The sequence below is a fragment of the Calonectris borealis genome, chromosome 1 (genome assembly GCF_964195595.1).
Source record: "Calonectris borealis chromosome 1, bCalBor7.hap1.2, whole genome shotgun sequence".
Classification (NCBI taxonomy): Eukaryota; Metazoa; Chordata; class Aves; order Procellariiformes; family Procellariidae; genus Calonectris; species Calonectris borealis.
This window is the reverse complement of record NC_134312.1, coordinates 120259045-120282038: the sequence shown is the minus strand read 5'-3', so window position 1 is coordinate 120282038 and position 22994 is coordinate 120259045. Positions and strand designations below refer to the sequence as shown.

The following is a 22994-nucleotide window of genomic DNA, read 5'->3' as shown; positions in this document are numbered from 1 at the left end:
ATTTTGGCTGGGACAGAGTTAAATTTCTTCCTAGTGCTGTGTTTTGGATTTAGTATGAGAAGAATGTTGATAACACCCTGATGTTTTCAAGTTGTTGCTAAGTACCTGCTAGTCAAGGACATTCAGCTCAAGAAAAAAAAAAAAAACAAGCGTTGGGAGGGAGCACAGCCAGAACAGCTAGCCTAGCTGGCCAATGGGGTATTCCATACCATGTGACGTCATGCTCAGTATATGAATGGTAGGCGTGTTCCAGGAAGTAGCGATCGCTACTTGGTTATCGGTCAGCGCGGGTGGTGAGCAATTGCATTGTGCATCACTCATTTTGTATATTCTATCATTATCATTATTATTTTCCCTTTTCTGTTCTATTAAACTGTCTTTATCTCAACTCAAGAGTTTTTCTCACTCTTACCCTTCCAATTCCCTCCCTGTCCCACTGGAGGAGGGGGGAGTGAGCAAGCAGCTGCATGGTATTTGGCTGCCTGCCAAATACTGCCTGCCGCAACTCTTTGAATGCAACCATCCAGCCAATTCCTTATCCACCAAGTGGATCCAATCCACCATCAAATCCATGTCTCTCTAATTTAGAGACAAGGATGTCATGCAGGACAGTGTCAAATGCTTTGCACAAGTCGAGGTAAATGATGTCAGATGCTCTTCCCTTATTCACCAGCGTTGTAACGCCGTTGTAGAAGGTCATCAAATTTGTCAGGCACGATTTGCCTTTAGTGAAGCCATGTTGGCTGTCACCAATCACCTCCTTAGTTTCCAGGAGGATCCTCTCCAAAACTTTCATAATTATTTGCTTTAGAGCAAATGCCCTGGGTTATTTATATTTTATTCTCACTGTACTCTGATATCAATTAATGAATCATTTCATTAATCTCAATCAACTCATGCTGTGTACTGGCCATTTTTCTGTAGAGCTTTCTCTGAAGTAGCATAGCCTCACTGAGGTTGCAGTTCACGGGATATAACTTCACTGAAATGGAGGCTGCTAGCTGCTTGTCAGTGACCTAAAACTCATTTTCTGATTCTATAGAAGATCTCATACAACTCATTACAAATACAAAATGCACAGGAGTAGGACCACAACAACCATTTTGTATTTAGACCCTGATATGTTACAGCTGCTAAAGCCTCTGCTTGGTTTTGATTTCAAAGTTGTTTCTTCTTCAGATTAATTCAGTGCTCTACTAGTCCTGTCAGTCCTAGTCTGAGAAAAAATGGTTTCATTATTCATTACATCCTACACATTGAAAGGAAAAAGACAGCTCTAGTGGTTCGCTGCACAGCCCAACTTTACAGGAGTGTCTAAGGTGGTCCCATTTATCAGTAAAGATGCACTATCGTCAGCATTTCCTTTACATAGTTTTAAATGTCTTTGTACTGACAGCTTGGCATCTAGTTAACCATGGATATTTGACAGTCACATGTTTCAAAGCCTGCCTGTTGACTTATCATCTGCCCTGGATGCCTTTTTATAGGGATTACTATAAAGGGACTATTACACTGGGAAAAACTTTGCATAGTTCGTTGGTTTGGCTGAGGAAGCAGATGCCCAAATCTTTCCATCTCTTCCAGCTCTTCAGCCAGACAAAAAGAGAGCTAGCAATACGTAGATGAATCAGAAGGTAAAATGAGTGTGTGTATCAGCTGATTTCAGGGTTGAATCCTTCAGTGATGTTTTGAATACTGATCTTCAGTCAGTGAAAGAAGGACTTCTGCTATTACAAGCGTATTGTAGTCATTTCTGCAACCCGTATGACATCAGTGATATGAATGATGAACGCACATCTGGCATTATGAAACAGGGCTCTGATTTTTAAATTGATTTGACAGATGGCAGCTCCTCAGACACTGACGCTGTGGAAATGTGTGATAAACTGAAGGCTTTGCCTGCTATTAGCCAGCCAAAAAAATCCCAGTCTAACTGCGTTAGAACAAATTGCTGAAATTAATGTGGTAGGAGTACTTCCAAATGTGTCTGCATGCATCACACATTTGGCTAACTGCTAGAACAAAAAATCAGGGAGGCACAGCTTTCTGTTTCTGAAGGTTATTTCCCCCCCGCTCTCAGTTTTTTAATTCTCATTCCAAATTCACTTCGGTTAGAGGAAAACACCCACCCAAAGTTCTAGATACCCTCAAAATAATTTGAATACACTATTGCTTCAAATAGCAAACCAGTTCCAACCTGTCAACTTTTTCGTACACTCAGCACATTTCCCTGTCCATCAATAGACATACAGCCTGGAAATTCCTTCTCATTTCTTCGTGGGTTAATCTCACCCGCATAACTTCATTCCTCCCCTTCTTCCACAGACACTTGGAAAAATTATACTAAAAACTGCACCTGCCTTTTCTATATCTGCATCATCAATATTTATTACTCTCTTAATCACGATATGCTGACCAATGAACATCATAACATGACATACTCGATAGTACATTTCATCAGTAGGGGTAAAATTATTTGCTGTCATTTGTTTATATTTCTATTTTATTGACCTTTTAATTTGATTTTGACAGCTTAATTTTTCTTTTCAAACAATCCTCAGAGTCAGAGCAGTTATATACAGTGCAATAAATGGATCTACAATTCATCATTCATTTCCTTCCCAGTATAAAACCACAACCACAACTAAATAATATTTCCAGTTTATAGAGTGTCACTTGGAGTAGTTAAGAAGAAAAATAGATCCTTCCCCATTAATGGAGCCATGACTCACTCTGGATTGGAGAGGAGGAGTGTGGCTGTGGTGGCAAGTGCAAGCCTCTTGTAGCTGTGCTGAAGTCAGCTGAATTACACCAGGGATGAATCTGGCCCACTATAAATGAGCACTCACTCCCTCTTATGAAATGGTCTTCTGATTTATCATAGAGACGTTTATGGCATATTAAATGGATTAAATATGAAGCTTGTGCAGTCCAGTCCTGCAAGATGCTGAGTCCTTAGAGCTCCTTGTGTACCAGTGGGACTGGAAAAAACGAGTGTCTTGGAGGTGGCACTCGGGACCTGGCAGAACTGGCCCTGTGGCCCTTGTTCAGGCTAAACTCTCTGTGGGACTGCCCCAAAATCTGCTAAAGCCAAGGTAAGGGATCCCCCTTACTGCACTTGGGTTTTGGAAAGAGCTCTGTGCAATGGGTCAGGGCGTGAGGAACAGCCCCTCGGATGAGACCTTGGTCCCTAACACCTGTTTGGCCTGCAGCTCAGCCCTGGGACTAGGAGCAAGGATCACTCTCCTCCCATTGCTGACAGTAACAAAATATGCAATTAAACAGAAGCCTGTAACTCTACTCTTCATTTGACCTTTTCTTGGCTAATGTAATCAGAATGAAGACCTTCCAGCACCCCTGACTGATGCTCCTGGCCTCCTCTTCCAGTGGCTGGTAATTTTTTCCTCAGCTCAATAATTTAGTTCGATATTCATCATTTTTTAAATGTCTCGTACATCTTTTTTTTCCGCCTTCTTCTTCACTGAGGTATTTCTTTTCCCTAAGATGATTTGCCAAATCTTTTGCTCATGTTGTGAATTGATCAGTGCAATTGCTGGCCAACATTTATCTTCTGTAACATTTTGCATTAGTTTCTGATCCAAAGGGTTTGAATGGCCAATATCTGTCCTAAGTGATTTTCTGTTGTCATCTTTTACAATGAGACTCACCAGGTATTTCAGGCTTTGTACCTGGTTGTGTCCACGGAGCAAGGACTTCTGAGGAAACCTGTTATACAGAGTCTCCCTTAATCTCTCAAATCATTTAAAATTGTAACTTTTTATATATGGAACAGAAGGGATCAAATTTGAAGCTGATAATACCCTCAGAGATGCAGGGAGACTGCTTAATGCCTCTGATCTGTGCTCAAACTTTCTACCCAGTTTTCTTCTGGGAGTGGGAGGAATGGGTTGTGCAGCAGGTACAATCGCCTCTGTCCAATCAAAATGTTAACTTGAAAAATCTTCATTCACTGTGATTGCCCTGCTTTTCATCTCATCCCCACATCCATGAGCTTCTTTTAATTTTAAAACTCTCCTTTCAAACTTTGCCCATATGGACCTAGTTTCTGGCCTTGTCACTGTGGTTGATCCTGATCCCATAAGGTGTCAAGGAAGCCAACCACAGAAACTTTAACTTCTTTCACCTTGCAGACGTGGAGAGACAAGGCTTTAGGTCTTCAGTCTCTGTGACTCTTTCCATCAGTAGATGGGCTCCTCGTTCCTTCCCCACCCTGCTCCTGAGGGAGGACTTGGGTTCTTCACTCCTTCTTCTTGACCTCCATAGAAGCACTTCAGGGACGTTTGACCATTTTTCTTGTTATCCAGGGAGAGAGAGGCAATTTGCTGGAGTCCACCCCTTTATGACCTCCTGGTTTTTTACCCTCTATTTCTCATTTAAAAGTCCAGAAGAATAAAGATGAAAAACCTTTGGGAATGTTTCCAGTATCCAGGAAAGACAACTGAGAAACACAACTTTCTGTGCTTAGAAAATGCAGTGGCAGGAAGGCAGGTGGTTTCTGAAGAAATTGTTTGATCCAGCACTAATCAGCAAACAGTTAAATGGCTTGCCACCTCACTTCTCCTACTTGACAAGAAATACATTATCACAAAAGAGCACCACAATGTTTATTATGCAATATATTGGCAAAAGTGGTGATTGAACTTTATTAGAATGCATCCAGTAATACTTTTTGTCAGAAAAACTCTATTATGCAGTTAACAGGTAAGGTTATGAATGTAAAAGAAAAACACTTTTTTTGTCTGGGAAATGTTTTACTATGTTTGTATATAATGCCATAAATTTAAATCACGGACTGCAAATCCACAATTTAAGGTAAACCTTCATCAACCTTTATCAGCTCCTGCGTATACAAAATGGGGCCACCACAATATACTGAGAAGCCCTGTTCCAATTGAGAAATAGTTTGTCTTCACAAGCCATTTTTACATTGCTAAATACTCCTCCAACATATGGAAAACAGTTATAAATAATTTTCACCTCTAGATTATCTCTTGATACTTTTAAAAAATGTGTGTGCAGTTACTGATGCAGCTAGAAGCCACCGTAACAGACTTGTACCAAATATTGCCCAGGGACAACTGGTTTAACAGAAACGCTTCAACTTCATGCTGTGTGCCTGTGATGGATTTCAATGTTTCCCTAGCCACTGGGCTGCAAGGGACCTCCTAGGCTATCTAATCTTGACATGGAGGGCTGCATTTGACATGGAGGGCTGCACCTATATTTGTGTTTCAGTTTGAATCAGGAGCATGAACCCAACGCTTGTGAACCCAGTCTTCTGATGGTCCCCACTCACAACACCATCGTTCTCACTGTGGAGCTGTCTGAGAGCACCCAAATCGGATACCCTTCAGATGACACCAAATGGGTTAATGCCCCCCAGTGCACAACCAGTGCACATCAACCATCAATGAGCACCCGCCCAGTCACTGGGAAATGGCTACAGCTAACTGAAGTTATCGCCTCCACCTGAAATGTGTGTAAGGTGGATACGGGGTCCTCAGCACAAGCTCTTTTGCTTCTCAGAGCAGACCCTAAAGTGCCACATGCCTCGTGCATGTAAATATAGCCAGTGCCTTGGAATCCTGTTCATAAGCATATCAAACATGGTCTGAAACTTTTGCTCAGTGTAATAGAGCCACACTGAACCCTCAGCTGTTTTGTACATGCTTTTCAGCCTTGTTTTAATAGTATTTTGTTTGACAAGTAATTAATGTCAAACATAATTACTACCAGCCACAAATACATCAGTATCATTGCTATTATTATTAGTGTTATTATTTTGATCATTGTTTTAATCATTGATTGAGTACTTCCTAAATTTCATTGCTTGCCAAAAGAACTAGACACACTCTGCTGTGATTTATATGCATTGTCATCCCAAGACAGATTTCTGCATTGTACGTGTTGAAATAGCTCTTCAAAAATAAATGAGTTATCACTGTGTTGAGGAGTGAATTCGGTACCACATCACTGCTGCTTTCCAAGGGAATATTGGCAAAAACCATCACGGAGGTGCTAAATGTATTTTACAAATATATGGCATAAATTAAGATCCACGTTGCTGTTGTGCTAGAAGCTAAGAGCGCCCAGCACCACCCTTCAGAACAGAGGTAGCTGAGAACAGAACAAGTAGAGGAATAAACATTCTTTCTCTACTTCTTTATGTGTTAGCCATGTGGAAAGGGGGCAAAGTTCTAGGGTCGACTGGGTGTTAGCTACGTGCTTTCCCTTCCATCATTTACTGCTGAGATACCAAAGGTCTCTAAGATCAGTGTAAAGTTCCTGACTGAAGCAACTTCTGCAACGTGGAAGTGTAATTGGAAAATACAATCAAGAAATGATCCAGAGAAAATGCACATTTATTTACTGTATCTGCACTGGATTTTGTTTGCAAAGGAACCTCAAACCTCGCCTTCAACAGTGCCTCCATCTTATATCCACACCTCCTCCAGTCTGGCAACTGGGGAGAACAACAAAAACATTGCAGACCTCCACTTTGGCAAAGGCACCTATATAACAGCTGTCCAGAATTATTACATGTCCAGAGCAAAGCAAACCTCCACATTATAATGGTTTAATGTATAATATACACAGAGGTGAATTCTCAAAAGCCAAACTGGAGTTACTCTGGCTGGCAAGGCTGAAAGAATTAATTAATGGTAATAAGTGGGCTTGTGGAGAGAGAGGAGGAGACTTTTTAATCCCAGGAATGACAAAAAGACAATTGGCTTTACCTATGGGAAGTCTGTTCCAGCCAGGGCTACCCATCATGCTGGCCAGCAGAAAGGCCTAGCTGACATTTGGAAGAGGAAAGATATGAAAAGCAATGGAAAGGAAAGAGCAGAGACTGACTGAATGCCTGTCAGAGTTCAAGGAGCATCTGAATGATGTTCTTATTCATATGGTTTAGTTTTAGGTAGTCCTGCGAGGAGCAGGGAGTTGGACTTGGTGATCCTTATGGCTCCCTTCCAACTTGAGATATTCTATGATTCTGTGATTCTATGAGGGGAAGTCTGTGACTTCGTAACTTTAGCCTGGGAGGTGGGGAAGAAGATGTAGCAGGGTGCTGAGGGGAACAGATGTGACAAAAGCCTTATTAGACATTTCTTCCAAATGTCAGGGGTAGTTGTTTCTCCCTCACCTCCCATCCCCCCAAAAAAACAATCTAAATCCAAGGCTAACACCCAGGGCACTTATCGTTATAAATCAAACGTTCAGGAATGCTGAAGGGACATTCCACTTACCCAATTACAGCTGTAATTGACTTATAAATGTCTACCTCCACTCAAAATATATGTTTGGATATAGTACAATACACACTGTGTGAAAAAAAAAGTCAAGATATCAGCATTACAATTACCTTTGGTACAGAACTGATATGTAAATCTGCAGCAGGGACAGTGAACTTTGAAGACATTGGGGGAAGAGAGGCAATTCCTGTAACAAGAATATACAAGATTACTGTTATTCCGTGTCCATCATGGCATGATCCACAAGCCATTCAGCAATACAGCTAAATATGATTTAATATTGTGAGCCAAACCCTAGCTAACTTGTTGGGCTAACATGGCAAGGTTTTTGTAGTGGGGGGAGCTTGCAGGGGTGACTTCTGTGAGAAGACACCAGGAGCTGCTCCCATGTAGGACAGAGCCAGTTCCAGCTGGCTCCAAGATGGTCCTGCTGCTGGTCAAAGCTGAGCCCATCAGTGACACTGGTGGCACCTGTGTGATACCGTATTTAAGAAAGGGTAAAAAACGCTGCACAACAGCAACTGGGAAAGAGGAGTGAGAAAATGTGAGAGAAACAGCCCTGCAGACACCAAGGTCAGTGAAAAAGGGAGGTGAGGACGTGCTCCAGGTGCTAGAGCAGAGATTCCCCTGCAGCCTGTGGAGAAGACCGTGGTGATGCAGGTTGTCACTCTGCAGCCCATGGAGGACCACAGTGGAGCAGATATCCACCCTGCAACCCGTGGAGGACCCCACGCCACAGCAGGTGGATGTGCCTTGAGGGAGAGTCCACACTGGAGCAGGCTCCTGGCAGGAGCTGTGGCCCCATGGAGAGGAGCCCATGCAGGAGCAGGTTTTCTGGCAGGAACTGTGACCCCGTGGGGGACCCACACTGAAGCACTCCATTCCTGAAGAACTGCAGCCCGTGGAAAGGACCCACATTGGAGAAGTTCGTGAAGGACTGCATCCTGCAGGAAGAACCCACGCTGGAACAGGGAAGAATGTGAAGAGGAACGAGCAGCAGAGATGATGTGTTATGGACTGACCACAGACTCCATTCCCTGTCCTCCTGCACTGCTTGTGGGGAGGAGGTAAATGAGCCAGGAGGAAAGTTGAGCCTTGGAAGAAGCGGGGGTGGGGGAGGTGTTTTTAGTTTTGTTTTTCTTTCTCACTATCCTACTCTGTTATTAATTGGCAATAAGTTAAATTAATCTTCCCCAAGTGGAGTCTGCTTTGTACATGACAGTAATTGGTGAGTGATCTCCCCCTCCTTATCTTGACCCACAAGCTTTTCCATCTTATTTTCTTCCCCTGTCCTGTTGAGAAGGGGGAGTGATAGAGCAACTTGGTCAGCACTTGGTAGCCAGCCAAGGTCAACCCAGCACACTAACGAATATGAAAGAAGCCCATCTAGGACCCAGTAGAATCAATTTGTCCAGGTTTTCCTTAGTTTTCTTTTCGTTTTTTATAACTGCTACATTTTACAATACCACAGGCTCTTGAAATCTTTCCACTGCACTTATTTCTTCGCAAAAAGAAGAGAGAAAAGGATGTATGCCTGGATTATAGACTCTGCACAACAATTTTATGTCATTAAGTGTTTGATTATACGTTTTGATAATAATGTGGTTATAAATGCAAGTGGTGGGTAACGATTTGGTGGAGATTTGCATTTGCTTTTGAAGAGTCTTTGTGCTTAAGGACTAGAATTTATAATGCCTTAGTCATTTATCAGTAAATCGTAGTTCACTAACTGCCTTTATTTCTTTCCTTCTTTTTTTTTTTTGTTCTTTTTTGGTGATGGTGGTGGTGTTTTTGTTTTTACAGACCAATTGCAAAATATTGCCTAAACTGACTATCGTATAGGAATCCAGTAGTGCCACTTCTGGCCCCAGAAGATATTTGGAAGAACAAAGGCATTTAAAAAAACAAACCCAGGACTAAAACTAAATTCAGCTGCAAAGAACACTGATTTTTTCTCAATACTTTTGAAGGACCATACTCTAGAAAATCCAGAATGTTCTGAAGAGGTTCAGGCCAAGCACAAGTCTTTCACGAAGTGTTGTGAAAGGACTTGTAATGTAATTGTTTGACATGTTGTCCAAAATGCCTATGTTGAGAAGCAGTTTGACAATATGTGATTCACCAGCTTAGACTCACTTGGTATTTGTTCTGTGTTCCACAGTTCCTCTGGAATGTATCCCTGATTTTCGCTACCATGCCTTTGCCTGTTTTCCAGATCGCCATCTTTTTTCTTTTCAGCTGAAACTTTTCTAGAAACAAAAAGGCCTGTCATTAGAACTTCATTATGATATGAGAACTCTTGGGTAGTAGACTACAGAGGAAAAACTATATGTCTTACTTCTGAAAAAATAGGTGCAAAACATATCTGTGCCTTTCAAGTAATTAGCTAGTACAAATCTTGTCCCATATAAGTATTACCTGTGAAATTCTCTTTGGGAAGTTTCCATTAGCTGCATTATCAGAAAGCAGGAAAATTAAGTGAGCAATCTTCAAAGAGTGAAGACTCTGTTCCAGATCATAGGTTTTGTAGGAAATTAATTTTGATCTCTAATTCTGAATTACAGGATATTCAGTGGCCCAATAATAAAACACCGGCTAGGTCACTTATGACAGCTCATCATTTTTGTGATTTGAGCCCCCCCCAATTGCAAAAACAAAGTATGTTATCTCACATCACCACAGTTAGCTCCCAAGTGATTCATCTGTACACTCCAAAGTTAATCTTTCACTTTGAAATTTACTTTACAAGTGAGCATAGCCACCGTGAAGTTGACAGAACTTCCTTGGGTAAAGTTACACATCTCTAAATTTGCAGAATGGTGACCTGCATAGCTGCACAGTGAGAAAAGAGTGCCTTTTTTACTCAAAACTCTTATGCTAGAAGAGATGCTACTATTCATCTGTTCCTACCACGGACTCCTTTCCAGGATAGTCCCAGGTCCATCTTTGCCTAGGTTTCTGGTGTGGCAAGCACAAATTGATGGCAGGACTATGACAACTCAGGGAGTTGTAGGGGAAGGGCGAAATATTCTCGGTTAGCAATATTTGTGGAAACTGCTACATTTACTTTTTTATGTTTAGTAGGAATTACTTTGCAGGCCCATAGAGCTTCAGAGGAGCATTACTGACGCACACGTAAATCTGACGAGCCAGCTATGACTACGTGGCTTTTTTAGGAGATAAACATGTAAGATACCACTAAGAAACCTGTCATGGTTGCTAGAAGACAAGAGGAATTGTTTAGGAATACCACCTCCACATGTTACATGATACTGTACTGTCTATTTTATCTGATCCTTAGATCTCAACAAACTCAGTGTAGTAGCCAAATTGAAAGCAGCTACAAAAAAGTGTGGGAGGTACAAAAAGATAGCCAGCCAAGTTAAAAATAAATGTGGGAAGTAAAACAATATATCTCGGGTCTCACCACTTCCTCGCTACTACAACGCAGCTTCCAAAATCTGGAAAATCATCATTCTTTTTACTGCAGGTAGATTCCCCCCAAGAAAAAAAACACTGAACCTACAAAATCTGGAAGTGATTGTAAATAATTCCTGTGATTTCAGTGTCATTGTTTACACTTGCTAAAACTTTGCAGAACTGTCAACACTGAGTTTCTAAGTCCAAGCTGAACCATAGAGCCCGAACTCATCCCAGTGCTTAGGTATTTGCTTAAGCATTTGCTTAACTTCCAAAGTGTAAGCAACGTTTATGAAGTCAATACGATAACTCATGTTTAAAGTTAATGGGAAAATAGGAACTTATTGTACTGAGTTCTAAAAACACACATTCTGTCATGAAGATAGAATTGTATTTGCCCAGAGCAGATTCAAAGACATAGGGGGAGAGTAATGTTATGCCCTATTCTGGACCTGTTCAGGTTGTCTGAAAGAAAGCACTGTGCAGACCCGCATCACCGAGTCAGGGTCCTGGGAAGGACACAGACCCGGCCGTACCAGTCCCCACGGCTGGGCAGATGCTTCCCTGCATGTTCAGTTGATTTTGCCTTCGCAGGGTTGACCCTTGCAGGCGGCTTTTGGCAGAACCAAGTCAAAATCCAAGCCAAATGGCTTTGTAGGACGTTATTCATAGCAAAACCGATATGCGAGTTGTACTGCTTTTGGCCTCCCATTCCCTGCTGATTTAGTCCTGCCCTATTTATATAGCTGCACTGGGTAAAATGATGAATTTAGCATCACAAACTAAGAAATCACGTGGAAGTTTACTGGTATGGCATGGCATAATTAGCATCATTTCCTCAGTAGAAAATAGTGTTTACCTAACCTCCTTATTTTGTTTCACATCAATGAAGTGCTCTATAAATGGAATTCTGTCAACAGACCTGCACAAAATTTCCCCACAAGAGGCCGTTAATGAAGCTAGGTATTACTGAAGTGGGATGCAAGGTGGTGTAACGTTTTGTAAACTCATTAAGAGAAGGGGAGTTAAAAGCCCCACAAGCATAGGCAGAGTATGAATTTACAATGCTCCCTAGAAGCTTAGAAAAAATAACTCCAAATAACCCCACTGACGTTGCTGTCACAGCCGCACTGGCGCCGATAAATAGGATCTTAATGCTGATAACCACCAGCTCATGATTTCTAAGGTTTTCCAACTCAATGCAATAATGTACCAACAGCTTTGTACTCAAGTGCATCTGATAATCACTTGATTAAGCGTTGACACTCATCATCGGGGCAGCTTTATTTATTTACTTTACTGATAATTTTTATCAGTCTAACGCTAACGAACCTTAAAAGACCCGGGGAAACCGTCTAAATTGCCTGCCAATCATCTATTCCAATTAGCAAGGCTTCTCGCCGGAAGGTCCGGGGGCCTCCCTCCCCTCGGTGTCCCAGCCCCAGCCCCAGCCCCAGCCCCAGCCGCATCCGAGCTGCTGGGCGGGCAGTGACCTCCTGTGGCGGCGCGGGCAAATGCCTGCAGGCTGCAGGCAGCCAGGCTGATGCAGGCAGCGCTCCTCCCCTGCCTCCCCCGGGGCGCCTGGGGGTATAGCCAGTTTTTAAGTCTTTGCTTTGCCCGTCAGCTTCAGTAGGAGTGTATTCTCAGTTCGTCGTTTCTGTGCTTGCCGAATCAGAGAGGTCGCGTTTGCAGGATTTTGATTCTTTTCACCCAGTTTATGGTGGGATCAGAGTTCACAACCTGCTGCGAGCTGCGGCCCTCGCTTTTCGCCCCTAAGGTCAGTCCCTTTCCCTGCATAGTGCACCCCCTTCCCCTGCTATGCATGCCGATGGGCCAGGCCACACAGCAGGGCAGCACCCACACGTCCTGGGAGTGCTGGGCGGTGGGGCAAGGAAACTGGCACACCCCTCTCACCATCCCGCAGCAGCCTGGAGGACTTCAGTTGAAAGGAAAAATTCTCCCACCTCATCCCGCTTACCTTATTTCATTTTGATATGTAGATCCTGAGAAAGAAAGGAAAAAAAAAAAAAGAATGTGTTTAAAATGCAAGAAACTAAAATGTGACCTACTCTAGAGCTCCTCTTAGAGCGTGCACTGTGTTCCAGCTACCACAGGGGCATCTCCCCTCCCTGCTTACAAAATTGTGCAACATCCCTGTTGAATAGTTTCCACAGAAATTGGAAATTAGGCACACAGCACTGAGGGTGTGCTTCAGCAAAGAACATCAGCATAGGAACTAAATGCCATTGAAAGTTAAGGTGTTCCTGAAAAACATGACCCCCTTGTAGTTAATGTGAATGGCTGACTGATTACTTTGGAACCAATTTATAAGAGAAACAGCAAGGTGCAAGTAAGGAGCATCTTAACCAGGTCATGGTTAAGAGCAGGATCTATCTGCTCATATTTCTGCTTACAAGTCCTTGCACAGCACCAGAGCTGACACAACTAGGAGATTTATATCTAATTGAAGATACTTTTTAATGTATAGACCGATTGTGAAGGTCCACTTACCTTTCTTCTTTAGGCAGCAGCAACGCACAACAACCGCAATAATAATGATCAGAAGAATAATACCAACAAGTGAAAGCACAACTGCAAGTACAATAACCCATGTGCTTCTGCTGTCTTCACTGTAATCATTTTCTGTTAAATTAAATGGAGAAACATTGTACTATCAAAGCCTCAAAACATCCTTTTCGGAATATTTACCTTTTCTTTGAGAAGCTATTAGCTGTTTGTTGATTATTTAACAAGGAGTCTGTGTTTTCCAAATGATGGACTGTATTTATGGATGGTGCCCAAACATTTAAAATGTTTCCAAATGCAAAATCTTTATTGCAATTGTAACTTTTCCCACAGCCACTTCTCTTCTGAAAAACACAGGGTTGCAATCTTCCAACCTAAACTTTATTTTGTATATATGCTGGGCCTCCCAACATCCTTTGGAGACATTTGGGGTTGGGGAGAGGGGTTAAGATTCAATTTAGATGTCTGTACTACAGATATTAAGCATCTTGCCTAGCTGCTCTTGTCAGTGGAGAGAAAATAAGTGTTTTGAGTTACAATTCATTTGGCCAAATGTGCATGTGTCCCTTTGGATAAGGTGAACAGCTCTGAAGAAATGTCCATTTCTCCTCACAGACCACAACGGTAGTCTTAGGTGACTAGTACAGATGGAGAGCTCTAGCCTGTAGATATGATTTTCTGATGAATCTCATCTTGGAATTTCTCTCACTGATTTCAGCAGGTGTTTGATTTTGGGCCATACTTGGTAGGGCATCTGTTATCCACTTAAAGAGCAGTGAAGAGCAAAAAACTCTGTAAAGAGTAGCACGGTTTGGGAATATGCAGCTACTAACCCATCTTCATTACTGACATTCTCACAACATTAACTTATTCCTTTGTCTTTGCTGTAATCTACAGAGTTAAATGAGGTGATTTCAAGATGATTCAGTATCTTGCTGAAATCGGTTGCTATGACCGAACAGTTTTCCTACAGAGCTCCCACATGCACAGAATTTTAAAAGTACCCTGTATTTCTCATGCAGCTGGATGCACAAGGAAGATGCCGGTTCTGATTGTCACATCATCCTGCCCCTTGGTTTTGACCAATTATTTCAGAACCATCTCTAATTTGGCTACCCTTTGAAAAGCAGCCCCAAAGTCATTTTGGCAGATGTTTAGAAACAAAGTTCCAATCCAAATTACAGGTGCAAGACATGTCCAAACTTGACAAAACCTATTCTGTTGCACTGGATTTATGATTGTCATATCCTCATTAGAGGTCCCAGTTAACAACTGCATGGCCACATTTAGCTGACAGTCTCTGGAAAAGGTACTGCAGCAATGTAGGTGACTGGTAACTGCACAGTGTCAGGGCTATGCCCCTGATGCGTGAACGGGAGTATCTGCTGGTTTACCTATGGCAGAGAATAAAGAAGTGAATCCTTTCTATCTACAAGTTTGCCTGGGCATATGTTTGCCGTTTGGACGTTTCAGGCTGCAAAGATACAGGGCCAGAGTCTTCTACAAAGCTTGAACCTCTGTTAGGAGTCTGCATTCTCCAAAGCTCAGGTCATTATGATTAAGAAATTTGTTCCAGTCTTCTCTAATCGTAATGCTCAATCAGCATGTTTTGAATTTCTTCTGACTATTAGAGAAAACAAGCACTCAGTAACCTGCAAACTAGTAGTTAATTCTTTAGGCTGTAATCAGTTGCGATTACAATTGATGATAAACTCGTTCATAATATTTTTATCTAGAAGTATTGCAACAAATATCTATATTTTATCATATATTGTTCCATAAAGCATGCCACAGGGATTTCAAGATGCCTAAAATATGAAAGACAGCTATTTAGCTATAGGGAAAGCTTAACCTTAGTGTGAAGGGAGGAGCTGAACACACCTGCACTGGCCCATACCTCCAGGCTGGTTGCCACACCCAAGGTATTTCGCTCCCTGTCAGGTTCAGGTTACATGCCTAAAGGGGATCTACAGAGCTGAAGTGAGAAGGACAGGATACGATACAAACACTCCTGGCACTTCAGCATTGTAGCTTCTCCCCAGTTTTGGAGGATCCAAAAAGAAACTGGAGCTGGGACCAGCAGGTATGAATGCAGGAGCTGCCAGCTCAACACGCAAGTAGGGGTGCAAGAGCGGGGCACAAAGACATGAGGGCATTAAATGCCTTTTAGCCCCGTTAGTAAATCCACACCAAGTTATATGAGGTGCTTAGTGTGGATGAAGCTACTTCCTCATTCTCTAGGGCCCATCCTCTGCTGCTATCCTGACCTCTGGCTCCTCCCAATGCTGCCCAAAAATTTACTTGGGCAACGTGTCTGCAGAAAAGGGGATTTTCCCTGGCACATGCTGGTGACCAAGGAGAAATGAGAGACTGGAAAAAGCTGCACATCGCTTCTTGGACACTTTGGAGCTTTCTGGCTAACTTAAAAAGCAAAGGAAAATCAGGGTCAGGGCAGATTCCCTATCTTCATCTTCTGCAGGTCAAAGACCATATGAAGTCAACATTGACGCCAAAGAGAGCGTGGGCCCAGCTAAGGGTCTCTGCCATGGACTCCATTTCCCAATGACAACTCTGTGAATGCATCTGCCGGGATAACTCCATAGGAGTTCCCAAATCTGGGGTTCAGCCAAACACCACTGTGAGTGAGGTAACCCTGGACGAGGAGTGATTGACATAAAAATGCATCACCCTGTATAGAAAAGTCTGAGATTAAGACTGATCTAGAGGCACAGGAAGGTAGGACATTCGTTGACCAGGAGATGGCTGGCTGAAGAGAACTCAGATTTTTGGTTACAGTTCTTGTGAATGGACAGGTATTGCTTGTGAGGAAAATGGAGGAATTCAATTTCTCAAGCTTTTAAGTGAAGGCTGAAATTTATATTACAGTAGTTTTGGTAAGGACTCCTTAGACATTTGAAGCTAGCTGTATTCTTTCCTGACAACAGCAAGCTAAGGCTGAGTCTGTATATGAAAAGTCAGACAAGCTCTGAGATTTCAAGTGTGATATATACATTATATATCTTCCTCTGTCGTAAATGCCATGTCTTTATTTCATTCTAACAATTTAAAGACTTCGTATTCTCATATCCAGACAAATTTTGAGTGTCTGCTGCTGCACAATGATTTTTCCAAAGAGAAATGAATGATAGCCTTATACAATCACTAATTATAGAATAATTGTGCTTCATGACATCTGTTTTTCTCCTCTTCTGATTTACAATGAGTAGCTATGGAAACTGAGGGTGGATACCTCAGTATTTCACAAATGAGTAGGCAGCGGAATTTATTAATTTCCTCAGGATAGTTCTATTTTGCTTAGTCAGTAATTAGGAGCAATCTGACTACAAAAAAGTCATATTAATAATGGTGAAATGACCTTTTTCAACTGCATTGCAAAGCAAGTACTTCTGAAAAAGGCTTGCTAATAATGACTCATACTTAAAATAAAAGGCACAGTTACTCAACCTCCTCAGTTGTTTATATGTCGAAACTTCTATACCAAACCCTCATCAATCCACTATAAGAATGTCTTTGTATGTGCCATGTTCACCCACTACAGAAGAAGAATCAGTTCATCAAGAGAAGCTGTCAGCATGATTATAGAAGTTCGCAATGCTCACCTATCATGAAAAGAAACATAGATTCGAGGCCCTACTCTGTGCAGAAGACAGCTGGGTATGTATAGACCCACTGCAAAAAAACTCCATATGACCTATGCATTTCCCATATGACAAGATAAGGCTAATAAAAGGGATGTCACTGTAGGATGGACTATGTCACCATAGGTGGCAATGTACCTATATCCAGCAAGCCCAGCCCCCTGCCATGCAATTAGTGCTTCAAGGTTAGTTTGTCTTGAGACTCCTCTACCTTACAGTTGAGACACTTGGCTAGTCCCAACAGAGAAATTGTCTGGTATTGTCTCCCTCGTCTGCATTAAACACTGCTAACCACAGGGAGATACTTCCTCTTTCTTGCTTTTATTGTATTACGGTTTGGAAAAGAAAAACATTTTTCATAGGATTCTGTTAGATTATGAGGCAGATCTGTAGTGATAATCCCACTTGCTTTGTTCCACACTGGCAGCACAGATCAGATAAAATCACCTTTTCCTGATAAACCTCCTAATACTGTGAATGTGTTAAATTGTGGGATTTATTTTCACAGGATGTCAGCGAGGCCAAAGATTAGCAGCATTACAAAAAATGCTTACAACATTAGCGAAAATATTTAGTGTTATCAAAGGTCTAACTGTTCTTGAGAGATATGCTCAACATCCATGCTTGGATTAAAGTGACCTTGGATTTCCTTAAATAAAAGGCAATAAAAAGTAACCAAATGCACTATGCAAAGAATCCCACATATGTTGCTGCAGGACAAATTTTACCTTCCTCTAAGACGTGAAAGAGACCATACGAGGAAGAGGAAAGCAGGCCCAATAGCTCTTTGATCTAAGTAGACTTTGGGATAAAGCCCGTGATACGCAGCTTCTCTTGATGACCCGATTCTTGCTCTGTAATGGGTGAATACACAATGTACAAAGACATTCCTATAGTAGATTGGTGATAGGTATACAGTATAGAAGTTCCTACATATAAATGCTACCATCTGCAATTAGGTGCCTCAGTGCAGCCCTGGGGATGTTGCCACCATACTAAAACAGCTCCATCACATCTGATCACAGCTCATATGGAGAACTTTCTGTTTGCATCTGAAGTGCTAGTACAGAATCTGTTCTGGGTTGTGTGTGGAAACTGGGAGTAAAATCCAGGGTTTTTTTCCAAGTCAGTGGTAAAACTGGTATTGAATATTATGGAGAACAATTTCACCTGAGGGTTTGGCTTTGAGTAAATGAAGTTTAACAAATTATGTTCATATGGTAGGCATGGCCTAATCAAAGATGTTTAACATCTAAATTCATTAAATGTTTACTTGGTCAAGTAGCAAAGGCCAGTTTTCTTAGCGGTGAATCCATAGTAGGAGTCAGTCATCTTGCTTAGTCCTAAGTTGGACTTTGTGGTTCATTAGACTTGTACCAGTCCTCTCATAGATGTGAATTTAACCCTCCCTATGTATCAGGTTGTGACTATTGGGTCTTAATTCTATCACCTTTGCACATCTCATAGTATTTCATTTGCAAATAAAAGACTTTTCAAAACAAAACAAAGCAAAACAAAAGAAAAAGCACGGTTCTGAGAAAATAGTATAGGCAAAGTACAACAAACATTCACTTACCTATAGTAGAGTTGACAAAAATAACAGTTACAGTCGCATTCTGAGGGTTAGGGAGTGCTTCTATGTCAGCTAAACAAGTCAAAATCTCAGTGTCCGTCGGAGTCAAAGTTAGGATGCTCAGGGCATTGTGGAGGCCATTAGATCCTTGACTTTGCTGGGTAACGTACCTCGACTTATCAATGAGAGACTCATTTGTCATCCAGGTAATGTCTGGAGCTGGAGCCCATCCTAAGGCTTCACAAACAATTTCAACTGTTTTGTTCTTTTTTACTGTTAAGGTGCTATTTTTGATGAATAAAGATCCATTAACTGTAGGAGGGAAAAGATGTTTTGTTCCTTCAGAACATTTGGCTGCATTGCTTTCCTGCTGATAGTTTTAAATCTTATTCTGCTACCCAGAAATAGCTATGCCTTGAGATATGAATTTAAAAACAATCATTATTAACACACATATATACCATATGCATGATATAAACTATAGATATTGCAACTTCACAGACACATTGTCCAGATTGTCTAAAGCACAAGTCTTGGCTTTCAGTACCTTTCCAATAAAAAGCAGGAAATTATACTTTTTAGCCATCCCGATATATTTCCAGCTGAGGGACAGCATAATGAAATAACAGTGTTTCTCTCTAAATTTTAAGTATGCTTGGGTTTTATCAGGAAAAGTTTACGGGTAGATGACAAGATGTTCTCATTGCATGAAGCATCTCTTTGACAAATGGATAGTGTCTGGTGGTTAGATCTTGCTTTACTGGCTGCACTCTGTCACTACTGATGCTTCAGAGAGGAGGAAGAGGTCACAATCACAGGGGCTTGATACACGGGAACTTTTTGTTCCTTGGAAATGGTGGCTTGCAGCAGCAATCATATGAAGAGTATTGCTTTGTGTCTCAAGGGTTTTACTTCTACACGCCATTAAATCAAACTTAAATAAGCTGGACACGGACTCATTCCTGAATTAGAAATCAGGAGGGAGATCTGCCCTAAAGACAGCAGAAGGTTCATGTACAAAGATGTGCATATGGGGTAATCCATACTGTTTCTAGCCAAAAGATCATTTTTGACTGACTGCTGGTGGGCCTGATATAGCCTTCAGGCACTTTAATGCAATCCAATAAAGAATAAGAGATGTAACAGGCAAAAAACAAGAGCAGTTCAAACCTTTGTAAATAGCACTCTGAATGTGACTCTGAAACCTGGTTTGACAGTAAAATTAAGACAAGGAGGCAAAGGATAGTGAATGAGAGCATGTACTCCTTCACAGGGATAATTTGGGCAATCCATCAGAGGATTCCTTTAAGTGCAGTATAATAAAATAGCTTTCTATTGATGGCTATACGCACCTTGAACAGAAAGAAATGCAAAGCTGCTGTCACTAGGTTGCTGGGTGCTGCATTCAATTTTTCCAGAGTCACTCAGCTGTGTGTTATGGATGATCAGTTCCGAGGTAAACCCATTGCTACTGGTATAATTTTGAGAGGTGAAGCGGTCTGAAGTTTCAACAGCTCCTTGAGAACTGATGACAGTGAGGACAGGATTTCCATTGGACAGCCAAATGAGAATTACCCACCCTACTGACACAGTGCAATTAAAGCGGGCTTCTGAACCAGCAAGGACTGTTACATTAGCAGGGCCATTTACAATAGAGTAACAAAAGCCAAGACCTGGAAGGAAGAAAAAACCACAGTCTGTAAACACATATGCAACACCACCACCAAAGGCCTTTGACTTAATCTTTTACTGCCAGCAATTTAAGGCTAAAAAGCCAGGCCATGCCCTGCTTCAAATAGTATTGTTCACTAGGAGCACTGGGGTATTAAGCACTTAGTCATGTGTCAGGAAAAGCTGTTGATTCAGCTGAGCTGGCACTTCACCTCTGACAGTCGTCAGTACCTGATACTTTCAGGAAAAGATTATTGTCTCGTTTTCTGTAATGCCTGTCAGTAAGTAGCTAAAAGATATGTATGGTGAATTGAAATTGCAACTGAGTAATATTAATCCCACAGCAGTAAACAGTGGTCAAATGCTACATTGTTATAATGGATCCCCAAGCCAGTCATTACAAACCCAAGAAGTACAGGTTTATACAGCTTAAAAGATCTTAACCAGTTCAGGATGGAAATGTACAATCTAATGTTTCAGCTCCATCTTAGATTAAATGGTTTCTTTAAAGATGCATTTGATTTTTGGTCTCTCCTCCTCCCACTCCAAAATCACCTTACTTTCTCTTTTCAGTGATTCTCTAAAAAGCTGACATCATTTTGCTGAAAGAACAAAGTTCCACTTTTAAATAGGAAAATACATGAGTTCTCTAGCCTTTAAATAAATAAAGGAGTATGTAAGTTGTCCCTTTTCCATACCTCAGATTGCCACTGATTTTTTGCAGCCCCAGCATATATCATTCCATGCTCTTTCCCCTATTCATCTGCCTCTTCCCTTTTTTCTCATGCATATACCAAATACATCCTTCCCCACCTTCTCAGGCTTTCTGTTAGCCAGAGCTGCTGTAATTCATAAGTTTTTCTCCTTAAAAGGTAGTACGAATTTTTCAGAACTGAAAGCTCATTTCTAATGAAGGCATTCTGTTTTCCTTTCCTCCTCAACAGACCCAGGGCCTCCCATTGCCCTCAGAGGAATGAATGTGCAGCTGTTGCCCAGGCAGATGGTGGATCCCCTGTGCGTGGGAAGGCAGAAGCACTCGCTTCTACCAAGCAGAAAGTGAAGGCAGGATGAAGGCAGAGACCTTTTTTTCAAAGCAGCAGCTGTGACTTCAAGTCCCTGAAATAGCCAGGGGAAATGGGTGCTATTTTGAAGGTGGGCAAATCCTAAAGTATTTCTCAGAGACAGAACATCATATACCCCACTCTTCATGAGGGACAAAACTTCAAACTGTAAGAACAACTGAGATTATTTGATTGATGTCTTAGGGAACAGGACTTGAGAGAGCAGTGTTGTGTGAAATTAGGAACCTGCGTCTCTGGGTCTTTGTTCTTTGTGAACCCCTTTGGATTTTGGCTCGGTTCCCCAGAGCATGCTATGTCCCTGTGCAGTAGAGCAAAGGCAGAGGTACTATTGATGCATTTCAAAGGGGATAGCTGACCAAATGGCCATAGAGTAATTCAGGTTGGAAGTGACCTCAGGAGGCCTCCAATCCAGCCTCTCTGATAAAGCAGGATCAGTTCTGAGGCTGGACCTTGTTGCTCACGGCTTTATCCAGACAGGGTTTGAAAACCTCCAAGGATGGAGACTGTACAAATTCTCTGGGCAACCTGCTCCTGACTGTCTGCATGGAGAAAAAGCTTTTCTTTTCGTCCACTCTGAACCTCTTTTGTTTCAACATATGCCTGTTGTCTCTTGTCCTCTTGCCATTCACCACTGTGAAGAGCCTGGCTGCATATTCTTGACAACCTCCTTGCAGGTACTGGCAGGCTGCCATTAGAAACCCCGCCACCATCTCTTCTTCAGACTGAACAAGCCCTGCTCCGTCAGCTGCTCCTCACAGGGCAAGTGGTCCAGCCCATTACCTTCTTGGTGGCCCTCTACTGAACCTGCTCCAGTTTATCAATTTCTTTCCTCTATTGGGGAGCCCACAAGAGTATGCTCTTATAAGCCAGTCACTTTACTAAGTCACTGCCACCCACAGTCCTGCTGGTTGCAGGTGGAGTGGAGGGGGAGGAAGAGGACTGCCATTGCAGGCTCTGCTGTCACCGAGGTTCATCTCAGGGGACTGCCCATGCTCTGCACACATCCCACGGGGCACAGCGCTTTCTCATCCCACACAGCTTCTATCGTCTCGTCACCTGCCTCTAAGCTCGGGTCTGCTCCCTTTTGGCTTAGTGCTTACCTGCACCCCACTGTGACAGAAGTGCTCTTTGATGGGGGCATTGAAAGGTTTCGCTGGCAAGGGACCTCAGGAAATCTCTTCACAGTTAGGCCATTTGCACAGGGCCTTGTCAAGTCAAATTTTGAATATCTCCAAGGATGGAGATTTCACAAGCTCTCTGCAGACCAAGCAGTCCTGCCAGTGAGATCTACCTCACCAGTGAGTTTCTCATCACTTACTGGGAAACATTCATGCTGAGGAAGCACCAGGACTGCCAGTGCTACCCCTAACAATTCAGGCTGTAGTCTGCGTAATTACAGCAATTAGATACTACAGTCCATAAAAGTCTAATTAAAACCCCGTATCTGCAAATTTGGCCTGAGCATGTGTTCAATTATTTTCCAGCAGAAAAATAGTCTGAAATGGCCATTACTCCCTTGCTAGGATTATTCAGGACAATGAAGTGGTTTTTAAAGGTTTCATTCAACCCAGGTTTTGTACATTTTTTAGGTAGTTTATTCATTAATGGATTAATTATAAATTATTGAAAAAATCATTTTTCATTCTGTCAATAGCTGACATGAGTAGGGGAGAATATGCTGTATTGTTTCACACAAAAGAGATGTTTGTTAGTTTTATAAATGGAAACAGAGCCCAATCTCAGTTACGACGTTGCAACCAGACCCTCAGTGAACGCACCCAGGGCATAG

The 22994-nt window shown here is 42.0% G+C and overlaps 1 protein-coding gene across 1 annotated transcript in view; it reads right to left on the bottom strand.

Moving 5' to 3' along the window:
- Window positions 1-22994, bottom strand: part of IGSF5 (immunoglobulin superfamily member 5) — a 35645-nt gene that overhangs the window by 4077 nt on the left and 8574 nt on the right. The window contains exons 3-8 of the mRNA XM_075172865.1: window positions 19805-20125; window positions 18456-18764; window positions 13206-13337; window positions 12673-12697; window positions 9411-9523; window positions 7385-7461 (exon numbers count right to left, since the gene is read on the bottom strand). Of these exons, the coding sequence (XP_075028966.1) occupies window positions 7385-7461; window positions 9411-9523; window positions 12673-12697; window positions 13206-13337; window positions 18456-18764; window positions 19805-20125 (977 nt within the window). The remainder of the gene's footprint in view (window positions 1-7384; window positions 7462-9410; window positions 9524-12672; window positions 12698-13205; window positions 13338-18455; window positions 18765-19804; window positions 20126-22994) is intronic.